Source organism: Prionailurus bengalensis, chromosome D1, assembly GCF_016509475.1.
Source record: "Prionailurus bengalensis isolate Pbe53 chromosome D1, Fcat_Pben_1.1_paternal_pri, whole genome shotgun sequence".
Lineage (NCBI taxonomy): Eukaryota > Metazoa > Chordata > Mammalia > Carnivora > Felidae > Prionailurus > Prionailurus bengalensis.
Window position 1 is genome coordinate 1,359,638 of NC_057346.1, and position 12,621 is coordinate 1,372,258.

The 12,621-nt window shown below is 46.1% G+C and overlaps 1 protein-coding gene across 1 annotated transcript; it reads right to left on the bottom strand.

Moving 5' to 3' along the window:
* Positions 1–1,207: 1,207 nt before the first annotated feature.
* On the bottom strand, positions 1,208–9,477 carry LOC122482892 (stromelysin-1-like). Its single transcript, XM_043579182.1, has 11 exons — positions 9,223–9,477; positions 8,220–8,464; positions 7,979–8,127; positions 7,729–7,854; positions 5,996–6,160; positions 5,662–5,809; positions 4,637–4,770; positions 4,053–4,212; positions 2,875–2,978; positions 1,449–1,603; positions 1,208–1,392 (listed from the first exon to the last, which is right to left on the bottom strand). The coding sequence occupies exons 1-10, from the start codon at positions 9,325–9,327 to the stop codon at positions 1,503–1,505; spliced, it is 1,437 nt and encodes a 478-aa protein (XP_043435117.1). The 5' UTR covers positions 9,328–9,477; the 3' UTR covers positions 1,208–1,392; positions 1,449–1,502.
* Between the last annotated feature and the right edge of the window lie 3,144 nt (positions 9,478–12,621).

Genomic DNA, 12,621 nt, shown 5'->3' on the forward strand with positions numbered 1-12,621 from the left:
TCACTGTGCCTCCTCTTTCCAATGTAGACTCCTTATGTCATGGCCTACCTGGGTATCTCACAGACATTTCAAAACTTGGAAAACCTAAGCAACTCTTCCCAATTCTTACCTTTTCCTCACAAAGCTGTGCGTCTCCAAGTCGTCCCCCACCTCAGCAAAGCTGCCACCATCTGTGACATTTGTCCTTAGGCTCTAGGAGGCCATCTGGGAATTACTTCTCTTCTCAGCCCCATCGTGAAGTCCTGCTCTCTTCCGTATTCTTCTCTGACCCTGCAGTGTGACCGCTTCAGTCCCAGCCACGATCCCCTCACCCGGTTTCACACCTCCCTCAAAACCTCCCCAGTGCCATTCCCTCAAACGTTCAAAGCAGCCCCAAGCAGAGTAGATCTCCCTATTATTCTGTCAAAGACACCGATGGTTTTCCTTTATGACTTTTATTACATTGATGGTTGCATGTACATTTGTGGCTATCTGCCTATATTTTTTCTTGCCGGATTATAATCTTGATGAGGGCAGGGCCGTGTCCATTTTCTGAGATCCCGATGCCTACAACCCAGCACAGTGCCTGGCACACGGAATATGATCGGCAAATTATTCCCCAATGAGCAAGTTAAAGTGTGAGTACGCTTGTACTGTGTGGTTGCCCAGACATGCCACTTAGGGGCAATAAATCTACCTCAGGATAAGCATTTGCCCGTGGACTTCTCGCACAGACAGCCACAAAATGAGTACAAGAGGATACTTTCATGTGTGGGTGGACATGAGCAGACCACGAGGTCAGGCAAAGGGGCTCCACGGAGGGAACAGATACGTCAAAGGAAAAGATGAAGAGCGGGTGTGTTGGATTTTCTCCACCTGAAAAATAAAGTGCACGAACGAGGTGACTTGTGCTAACCATAGGATCCCGCTTCACAATTTTCTCTAGAGCCTTCCCTGCAAGATCACTTCCCTAGATCCTTCTCCTGGGGTATAGCAGGAACACATACGACGTCTGGGGGGTGGACATAGGGACACCTCTTCGTCCGACACCAGGGGAGGACAAGAGGCACATTGTCTTCAGTTCAGGATGGGCTCATGGTGAGGCTGCCGCCATGGAGACCCTAGTACTGACACCACTGGCCAAAGATCTCAGGCTGCCTTCTGTTTCGCCCCTACCCCATCCAAGATTGGGGGGATGACTCATTCTCGAAGCAAACGAAACAATAAAGCAACTGGCTGATCGTCTTTATTAAATAACAAGCAAATAGTCTATATACAGTCAGTCGTCTCGCACACGAGTGCTCTCCCTTCCCCTGGGGAAGCTGCTCCGTGTGACCCGAGTGCGCGCCGAGCAGCCTGCTCGAAGGGCCCGTCATAGGTGAGGCTGACCGGCCAGACACGCAGCTTATACTCGTGCTCTGTCAGTGCGTGTGCAGCAGGAAGCGAACCATTTCGGTTCGCAAAGACTCAGGTGAAGAATCATCAGCTTCGCTTCAAATGCCCATGTGGTGCTTCTAGACACGTCAACAGTTCAACCAGCTGTTGGTCTTCAACACGTGTGTCACTTTCTTTGCGTTGGGGTCAAACTCCAACTGCGAAGAGCCACTGAAGAAATAGTAAAACCCTGGAAATGCGGACAAGGGAGATAAGGGGATATCTGTTCAAAAACAGAAGTTGGCAACATGCAGAACTCAGAATAGTAGATGATGAAAATTACAGAGCGTTTATGGAGTTTCAATATGTGTCAGGGACGATGATAAGCATTTTAGATGATCGTTTTTTCATTGATTTCTGCAACAATCCTATGAGGGAAGTGTATCTAAGTCCATTCTATAGATGAGCAGGTGAAGGCTCACAGTCTGCTTGCCCGAGGTCACCCCTGGGTGGGTTGGAGACGGCACTCCATTCCAGCGCAGTCTGGCAGTAAAGCCAGGTTCAGGTCATCAGGTTATTCTGCTCTGATCAGACAAAACTCTCTGCTTCTGTGGAAACTGTGATCTCTTTACTTTTGTTTTTCCTGACAGCCCTCCTCCCCTTTCCTCGCTTCATAGCCTGAGGGTCACGTGTGGCCCCAGAGAAGCACAGAAACTCTTTCCAAACACCACAGGACCCTTTACGGCTCTTCCATCATGGTGCTTGGGTTACCTTTCGAGAAGGATCACCAGCCACCAGCCATCTCTCTTTGATTAGGGGAAAAAAATGTATCTTTTTAAAAAACTTTGTGCACACGCCAAAGCAATGACAGTAATGCCTTGGTTTGTGAGCATAATTTGTTCCAGAATCGTGCTTGTAATCCAAAGCAGTCGTACATCAAACCGAACCGCAAGGACCATTGGCTCAGTTGTGATCATATGACATTCGGCATCATGCACTACTCGTATTGCAAGACATCACTCGTGTATCAGGTTAAAATGTACTAGAAATGTTTGCTTCTCTTGCGGAATACGCACAGAACAAGTTACTCACAATCCAAGGTTTTACTATATTTGCAAGTGAGCCCTGTGGGCAATGGCTGATGACTACTCAGGAAAATCTCCCAACAGGATGGAGGGGAGGAGAAAGCCAGCCAGTTAAGAAACTTGGCCACACTCCCGAGGGGTTTTATAACGACATGGGAATCTGAAAGACAACAGCTCTAGAGGTGAGGAAGTGACCCTCAAGCACTTTGGTTTTATCCACACGGACAAAATATAGGGATTTGTGTTGATTATTGTTCTGATTCAAATCAACGTACTATATAAAGTCGTCATAGAAGTGGTACAGAACTGCTAATTGAAATCTAGGGGAGGGAGGTGGAAACTGGTTAAAGGAAACCCATCATCACAAATCAATCCAGCTGCCTTCTTCCCTCTGACACCGAGTGGCCCGTTGTCAACGGAACAAGTACCCTCTTACCAAATGCTTCAAAAGCAGCATCAACCTTCAAGTCAACCCCTGGAAAGTCGTCTGCTATTTTCTTGGGAAAGTCTGGCTCCATGGACTGTATCTTCTCATCAAATCTGCATCCAGTCAAAGAAACATAGCTCAGCATTGCACGGAGGCCACGTTACCCACATTCTTAAGTCATGTTTGGTTTCATGCGGAATTCTAGTAAACTTTCTAAGTACTGAAAATAAATGTCAAACGTGTTTAGCACTACAGAAATATGGGACTTGAATGGAACTGCACACTTAGTTCTTAGAGCTGTATCTCCACCAGGACCAGAGTCAACAGCCTGATCTGGAAGATGTTTGTTACCGTATTTCTTAAGCCTGGACAGAAAGAACCTTAATCGTCTTTCAACCACAAAGACACAAAGGTATGTACGAACAGGTACATACAGCGAATTGGCTCATTTATCTCAAATACACATCTCAAGTTCTCCAGCATGCTTGACTCCTATACGTCCTCCCCACCCTGCACATCTGGATTTCCTACGGCAGCCTGTTAGGAAAAGGCAGAGTGGCGAGAAGGAAATCACAGTGAATGTGTTTTGGACTCAGTGGCTGGACCTTGGTTGGGCTGCCCAGTTGTGTGGGCGGTCGGCCCAGGAATCAGCCTCTGTGTGAGTCCTGGGTTCTATCCATAAAACTTAAACAGGCAGCACTAATGAGGGGTGGAGCTTCAGGGAAGCCCTTCACAATCATAGGGTAAATTTGGGAAGATGAGACAAACACCCAGGGAGGCAATGAGTCCACAGGAAAGGAATGCTAAACTGTGGCCTGGGTTCTTGAGGCTTCTTCCAAACCCATGTGGGTTTGGAGTCCGGCAGGAAAGGTCCGTGGGGGGGGGGGGCGGGGACTCGAGCCAGGACTTTAGGGTGAGTGGGCTGGGGGGAGGGGCGAAGGAGAGAAGAGGCCGTCCAGGCAGGTGGGGCAACAGCAGAGGGAAGGTCCAGCCTGCGGCACAAGGGCTCAAGGCAGGAGCGCTTAAGAAATGCCGATTACCAGGCGCTGCTGCGTTGGAAAGTAGGCGTGTATCCGTCCTCCTCGGTGAGACGGAAGCAGGGCTGAGAGTGAGGTGGGGGTCCCTCAGGGAAAGAACCTAATGTCCCTAATCAGGCTCCATACAGAGTCATTCCAACCGCGTCTTACCGCCAGTATTTGTCCTCTACAAAGAAGTACGTTTTCTCCTTTTCCTTATCAAAAAGAGCAGCATCTATTTTCGTTACACTCCGAGGAAAACCCAGGGTGTGGATGCCTTTCGGATAACCTGCTTGTACCTCGGTTCCTCTGATGGCCCAGAACTGATTTCCTGTTAAGAAAAATAACTCACGGAATTACTTCATTATTTCTACATTATTTACCTAAATTACTTATAAACGCATTGAATTTGTAAAAGTTAAGCCTTTGAGTTTTAGAAATACTTGTTAGCGCCTTTGGTTTTCGTAGTAAAAATGTAATCCCCGGCTCAAAGTGGGCATTGAACAACAATGTGTGGATGGAATGAATGAACACAAATCAAAGAAGGGAATTTACAACTCTGAGCCGCGTATGTTGCTATGTTCATTTCTATCATTTGTAAAACATAAAGAAAATAACATCCCTTCCCTTCTTCATTACCTGAGAGCAACAATGGAGACACAATTTGTGATAGTAGAGAAAATCAGAGTCCTATTCAATTTTCCTGTGAAAGGGTTTATTTCAACAAGTTAGAGAAATTCTCGTATAATAACTACCTTTGAAAGTGAAAACGATATCCTTGCTAGTCTCTTCGTATGCGGCATCCAAGCCCGAAGGTAGAGATGGCCAAAACGAGGAGATCAAATAAAACCCAGGTTCAGGCGTCCTGAGGGATTTGCGCCAAAAATGTCTGCAATATGAAAAAAAAGAAATGAAAACTGAAACCCAGACCTTCGCCTGTAGCACATTTTTCTCGCTGACCTGCCTCACCCATCTTCCCGCATTCTCTCATCCTCTGGCTGGATGACAGGCAGAAATTAGGTGTACTTCCAATGGGAAAATATGTTTTCTTTCTCCCGGGAAGCCTGCACCAGACCTCCTGGCAAAGAAAAGTGATCCTGCGGCGAAATTAATTAGCCAAGTGTAACCTCTAAATACCTACAATTCACGCACACTGCTGTGTGTGCGACAACATGGCTTACATTTTCTTTTTTCTTTTATTTTTAATGTTTATGTATTTTTGAGAGAGAGAGAGAGAGAGAGACACAGACTCCGAAGCAGGCTCCAGGCTCTGAGCTGTCATCACAGAGCCTGACTTGGGGCTCGAACCCACGAACCGTAAGATCACGACCTGAACCAAAGCCAGACACTTAACCAACTGAGCCATCCAGGCGCCCCGTGGTCTACATTTCTGAAAAGACAGACCGGTGTGTGCATGTGCGTATCTGTGTCTGTAAGTATTTTTTGGTGTATGCATGGAAACCTTCTGGAAGGATGTACAGGGGTCCTTGAGTACAGGGATACCCTAGGGAACCCAGATTAGTGTGGTGAGGGAGACGTGCTTTCTACTTTCTGCCTGTTTGTGCAGCTTGAATGTTCTCTTAAGTGCATGTGTATCCGGCAGACAGGAAATTATTGATTCAATGTAACACTCTCCTGACTCCATTTTTAAAGGAGGTGAAGATAAAGTTGCGATTCTGAAGTTGGACTTTTGAAAAGCAAGCGTGACTTACAGGAACAAGGAGAGGACAAGAATGTACATCAAAAGAATAGATAGGGAAATAGAATCTTCTGGTCTGACCTGTCTTTAAAGAACAGGATTTCTCCCCTCAGAGAGCTGACGGCATCGAAGGACAAAGCAGGATCGCACGTGGCTGGTGTCCCAGGTTCTGGAGGCACAGATTCCGTGGGCCCCGCGGGGCCATCAGGGGATGACATAGGGGGAGGTCCTAAAGGAAACAGATGTGGGGGATCAAACAGGAGGCGAAATGGGATGCTTCCGTCAATTTCTATGCTTTCCAAACACTCTCTGAGTGCGTTGGGACGAATTGCAAATGCTTTATGCAGCATTTTAAAGCTTTCCCGAAGACCATGGCTGCAAAGCTCCAATGCCTCCTTTTTCCAGCATCACTCACCATACAGGGACTGGATGCCGTTCACATCATCTTGGGCAAGGTGGAAGCGGGTCAGGTCTGTGCGTGGGTTGTAGACAGGATACATCAAAGCTGTGGGGTCGGCCGAGTGATAGAGACCCAGGGAATGGCCGAGTTCATGAGCAGCAACGAGGAATAAGTTGGTCCCTATTTAAGAAATCATAAATAATAGTTCCTAATCCCTTAAGCACATGTACATCACACAAGTCAGCTGTATTTTATTGGCTTACTTACTGGAAGCACAGAGGGCCTTCTTTGCCTTGTTTTTTGGTTGACTGATCGATTGATAACGCACTTAACGGAAAGCCTAGCATTTTTTAATGCTTCTCATTCTTGAAATCAGTCTTCGAGACAAAACATCCAGTGTGTCCACCTACTGCCCTCTCCCACCTCAGAAGCCTATTTACTTCATGAAAACAAGGTCCTCTTTCTCGTACTCCGGAAGGGAACCGACCCACTTGTTTAGCACATTCATAAATATTTCTCTTCATTTGTCAATGAAAAGCTAAACACTGTCTCAACGTATTAATGTTTGCCAGTTATAGTCTCAGTTAAAGGAATCACAATTTATTCAACTCAAATCTGAAACCCTAAACAATCATACTTTTGTATGCAGACTGTTGCCTGCATAATTTTTCAACCCCAGGATCATTATTAAGTACACATTGGGTCTGGAAATATTAGTAATGATAATTGTCATAGGGCTTGTTAAGATTGGTCTAAAACATAGCATGCCTAATCATGCCCAGCATTTGTCACAAAAGAGACTTTGACCACGCGAACACTAGCTGCATTCATATTTTCTTTTTCCGCGTATTATTAAAAAAAAAAACCCAGGATGCTGACATTGGAAATCGTTGGGTAATTACGTTTGACACGCGAAGTTTACTTTTGCGAGCATTATCTGTGTAACTTGTGATCCTACTAAAGTCCTCATTTGTGACTTTGCAGGAAGAAGTTGTTAATTCGATCAAACCAAAGAAATTTATCCGGCACTAACCTCACATTTGTACTCCCTATAGATATTCTGTTTGCATTTTGATTATAAATCCCAGAAACTTTCGGAGGTTAGTATTATTTGTTTTAGCCAGTTGTTTGAAAACGTTGGAAGTCAGTCCTCAAAGTATACAGCTATGAACTGAGAAATACCGTCCTACCTAAAAAAATTGGGCATTGTATTTGGGGGCCAGTGTCTCCCTTTAGAACAAGTCCCTAAAAACTCCTCTTAACCTAGAGAGAGTAAAAGGCTGATTTACCAGAAAAACCTAAACGGGGACCTCAGTTTCTGGAATTTAACTCCCATCTCCATTTTGAAGAGTATAGAAGACATTTCCCCAATTTGGATATAAGCACTATCGAGGGCCCATGTTAGCACAGAGGCAAGGCAACACGTGGTCCCTTGGATATCTGCAATTCAACGCAATGAGAAAATACTCTTAAGGATGGTCCTAAGGTCATACTAGAAGCATCGTCCTCAAAGAAGTACTTTAACGATGCCTCCATAGCGTGCTTACCAAGACAGAGAATAAACTTTTTGGACATCTGAAAGTGTTTTCAATAATGATCAAAACAAAAATACATTCTATTTCTTGAGCCATTTGGGAAACCTAGAACACACCACTTCTCGAAGATTTGTAGCCTCTCAGAATTTTCTAAATCTAAAAAAAACAACAAAAATAACCCACCCAAATCATTCTGAGAGATGTGCGACTCACCTGATGTATCCTTTGTCCACTGCTCATCATCGTCAAAGTGAGCGTCTCCATTAATGCCGGGCCCCGGCGCGTAGGCATGACCCAAAATATTTCCAGGTCCATCAAAAGGGATAAAGTCTCCATGATCTGACGGAGAAAGTGTTTTTATTTGAAAGACAGGTAATTAAAATACCTTTGGAGTCTTCCTCCCCCCACCCCCCACAACAGCACTAAATAAATGGATGCATTTCATATTGTTTTTGGTTTTTACCTCTAACTGCAAAAAAGATCATTATGTCAGCCTCTCCTTCGTAAATCTTGGAGAAAGTAAGTGGTGTCACCTCCTCCCAGGCTTTCAGAGCCTTCTCAAAGGCAGAGTCAACAGCCTCTCTCGGCAAATCCAGTGTATAATTCACAATCCTTTAAGAAAAAAAATTGAAGAGATTATTTTCTCCTGTGATGGTACTTGGTAAAATCGCATTGTGATGTGAACACCTCTTTGGACTCGTTACCTGTAGGTGAGGTGAGTTTTCCTCCACTTCGGCAGGCCAGGGAAGGTGGTGAACTGGCCCACGTCGGGAACGCCGCACCGGGGCTTGCGTATCATCGCCAGAGTGTCAGGGTCCAGCTTCCCTGTCACCTCCAACCCGAGGAACTTCTGCATTTCTCGGATTTTTTTAACGACAGGTCCGCTGTCCCTTCTTCTGACGAACTGTTTCACATCCTTTGCGAGGTCGTAGTAGTTCTCCAGGTATTGCTAGTGGGGTAGTAAGTATAGTCATGATTTTTAGCCTTTCGTGCTAAATTGCAGCTGCAGCCCTCATCTAGTTCCGGTATTCCTCCAGTGGCTAAAATCAGAATAAGTGTCATATTCCATTCCATTCTTCAATTACAGATTCTCCTTGCGTCTGTTTTGTCTCTGTAACCAACTAACGTCTGGAGCTTAGTCTACTCCCCAAGCAATGACAATGGCGTGGAAGCTGAGACCAATATCTAATGAACTTAAGGCAGAAACACAAAGCCAAAAGGCTTCTTTGGGCATATTTGTGTTTCAGTTACACTTATTCAAGCCCTTCAACTTTCTACTTTGTGCTTCTCCCGGGGACCTGACTTACGAAAGAAAGTTGGACAGATCTCTGGGTCTGAACACGACACTAGCCATGTAAATACCTAGCTTAACTTCCCCTGGGTTAAAATACCTAAAGAAGTTCCATCACAAGATGCATTTAATTACACCCTCCTCTTGTACTCCTGCCCCTCGAGCCCCAGTGTTGCTGCTCCCAGGGGGTCAAGATCTTAGGCAAACACCTAAGGTTTCTGGCCTCTGTTTGCTCCTGCATGAAAGGAGACACAGTAGGCTGGGGAGACCCCTCCACATCCCACACTTCATAACCTCCTGTCCCTGAACTTCTCCACAGTGAGCCCGAAGCATCCCGTGTGTTTATGAATGGAAAGCAGGGGTGGTGTTCCCACTCGGCCCTGCCAATGCCTGTGGGAGATGCGTCCATCAATTACCTGAAGGAGGTCCATGTTGCTGTCCTTGTCCTCTGCGGCTCTGTCCACTGGATAGGCTGAGCACACGGCCACACAGAGCAGCAGTAGAGCCGGAAGATTCTGCATTTCCACTGGCTCTCCTTGGCTCTTTGTCGTCTTAGTGCTTTCCTCTCCGCCTACCTTCTCCTGGGTCCGCCGAATGGAGCCCTGACTTTTATAGGGCGACAGTGTTGGTTTAGGTCACCCACAGCTTGACTCATGACTGCTTTCATCCGAATGGCAGCAGGACCCTGTCCAAAAATTCCAAATCCAAAGTAGGATGATACAACCTACTTTACTAATTTCTCTCAACCTTTCCAATTTTGCAAATCAAAACAGTGATTAAGCTCCAGGAAATGCTTCCTGTCTTCGTAAGATGAAAACTAGGGTTTTTTTTTTTTTATTCTGGAAAGAAAAAGTGACTGGAATTTACTAGACAATTTCTGTTTGCAGTGTTTGAGAGGAGAAATAGGCTGACTCGGTAAAAAGTCAGAATTGAGTAGGACTTCTAGATGCGGTCTCATTTTAAGAAAAACGTACTTAAAATCAAATGTAACGAGATGTGAGTAAATGAAAAGCTGTGCATCCGTAGCTAGAGTCTTGTTAGTTTCTGTCAAAACGGAAGAAGCATGATCTAGAATAAAGCTGGAAGGGAGAGTTCAGTTTTTGAGTCTTTGATTTGAAATATGTGCTGTTGGTATCTCCTTGGGTTCCTTAGTTTTTGAGGAGAGAAAGCTCAAGGGGAGGAGAGAACAAAGATCTCGAAGAAGGGAGTGTATCCTTCTCTTCTGGTCTGTGCGGGTCTGTGCCGGGTTTATTGGCAGGTGGCCTTCCTGGAACAGGGGCTCTGTGAAAACAGTGGCAGCATCCAATGATTTACTTTGCGCAGGACTGGAATTCTCTGTCAGTATCTCCTACACATTTCTTACTCTCTTCCAATCCTTTCCCTCCACCTTCCATTCAAATTCGTAGATAGTTTGAACTTCAAAAACAAAAGCCACCCTGAATGGTCTCCCCAGGGTGCTCACCTGTTTTCTCTCTCTTCTTCCCTTTCTCTCCCTTCCCCTCCCCTGCCTTCCTCTCTCTCCTCTTCTGTGACCTGCGGAGTGCTGCTCACGCGGGCTGTGTAACAGGTGCCCGTCTGGAAGACAGGAGACATCCCCAGGGGGAGACCTGGTTGAACGTCTTCAATCCTCCGGCCCCCTCTCCCCGACCCACCCACCTCCCTTACCCTTAGGAAAATAAAACAGCGAGAGAAGTGCAAACCCTAGAGGGCGAAATTCTCAGTTGCTAAACGTTGGCTGAGGGCACATTTTATCCGTCACCACACTTTGGTTTTCCTTTGTCTGCTTGCCTATCCGCTGGCCACGCGACAGACGGCCGGCCAGTGCGAACCTGTGAAATGACCCACGTGCTGTCTGTGTCCAGAACATTCAGTAAGGGCAAGTGCTGCTCTCGATGCCTTACTGGCTTTACCTTTTGTCTGTTTCTGAATAAACACCAGGGGTAGCTCATCGAACGTGCATCAGAGATGTGGTAAGACCCTGGATGGAGGCGCCCAGGTGACCGATGGCCACCGGGCAGGGGCTGGGCATCGAGTGTGAACACTGGCGTTCGGACTCGATTCTGTCGAAAGACACCTCATTCCTTCAGAGGAGAGAATTTGGACCTCGTCTTGACCGAAATCAGGGGGAACGCTGGTCCTCACTGACGTCAGCATAGCTGAGGGGGCTGGGACTGGGGAAGCGGGTGGGTGGGCAGGGGAGGTGGGGGGGGGCGGGACGTGAAGCACAGGTCTCAATTCCTTCTGGATCAAGGGTTTTTTCTACATTTTCTCTGGTGTCATAACTCAGAAAACACATTTCAAGGTTACGGGGAAACCTTACAGACATCATGTTTATTTTCCCAGATGTCCAAACAGGATTGGCACAACGGGCCACGCTGTTGTTCTTGAAATAAACGCAAGGGTCTGCTCGTCCAGAGTTTGTCCTCTTATAAAACGGCGTCTGAGAGGTCTCGGGAAGTCTCGAGCCTCCAGAAGAGTTCGTTTTTGGTTTCTTAGTGGTGCCTGGCACCCACGTCTCTTGCGGATTTTTCCTGCTGGACTGTTGACCTGTCTGCCTCCCCTCCATCGCCGGGGCTCCTCGTTCATCTCTGAGCTCCTAGTGGTGAGCATAGTGTCTGGTGAAAAGCAGATACCCCAGAACTGCTGACAGAATTCATTAATGTTTTAGTTATGAATGAAGGGCTCACAAGAAAAAGCAAAGAGGTGAAGGAAAAGTTAAAAAAAAAAAAATACTCACAAATCATGCAGATGTTTCTAAATCCCCAGAACCTACATGTCATATTTACCGAATACCCTATTAACTGAATTCTTTTGCTTCACTGTCTTCGGAAAAGAATCAGGCAATCATCTTGAGTCTCTCTAGTAAAGAATAAATCGAAGGCTTGTGTACTCATATCCCTCGTTCCTTTGTCTGTAAAATACTCAAGATAGCAGCGTCAAGGGATTTTCTGACAATGGGTGAGAGTCAATTTGCATTTTGGAGATTAAATTTTAAAAGGCAATGCGTTAATGAGGAAGATAGGTAGGTTATGAGGCAACTGGGTGGAAGAAAGAAGGAAGAGACAGAGAATAAATACCCCAAAGGTGGAGGGGAATCTGTGAACACTAGGAGAAAAACACTGGCTTTTCCAGCACAGCAGTGAGAACGGCCATTCGCCGGATGACCATTTATCACAGGGCTGAACACATCCAAGGGTCACACGACGGCAGGTTGCGGAAAGCTAGCCTGAAGGGATCGGGCCTGGCAGCAAACTTAAATTCGATCTGATCCAAACTTGGGTTCAAAAGCTGGCAGCCAGTGCAAGCCTCATTCCTCCCGATAACTTCTCCCTTCTGTCTTCCCACTCACCACGCTTCTCCATGACTAATGAGACAAGATAATACATGAGGCTTGCTGCGGCCAGCTGATACAATCATCCCTTTGGCTCCAAACTCATTTATCATGTGTCCGAGGCTCCGTCTTGAATGTTTCAGGACTCCCAAACTAAGAGTGTACATTTGGAGGTAATAAGCAAAAGAGAAATTCAGAGAAAACGTGAGCGAATTATCTATTTAAAAAGAGGAAACAAGGAAGGGGGAGATGAAATGAAGGAATGAAGAAAGAAAGACAGGGAGGGTGCCATCTAGCTGAGGTGATTCCTGCATAATTAGCTCTGCACGGAATAAAGAGAAGAGGTGTGTGGGAATTATGCATAAGGGAAGATGTTTCCTCCAGGAAAAGCCCACTGAAAGAAAGCCATGGAGGAGCAGACACGGAGGAAAGTCCGGAAACAGAAGAAACAACTATGCAGAGTAAAGAAATTTGAACGTCTGTT

What these genes read in the sequence shown, in the direction of transcription:
- LOC122482892 (XM_043579182.1), bottom strand. Translation starts at nt 9,327, where the DNA reads ATGCAGAATCTTCCGGCTCTACTGCTGCTCTGTGTGGCCGTGTGCTCA. An exon ending in GCAACATGGACCTCCTTCAG is followed by an intron (nt 8,465 to 9,222) that starts GTAATTGATGGA and finishes CTACCCCACTAG; the next exon opens with CAATACCTGGAGAACTACTA. An exon ending in GTGGACAAAGGATACATCAG is followed by an intron (nt 6,161 to 7,728) that starts GTGAGTCGCACA and finishes TTTCTTAAATAG; the next exon opens with GGACCAACTTATTCCTCGTT.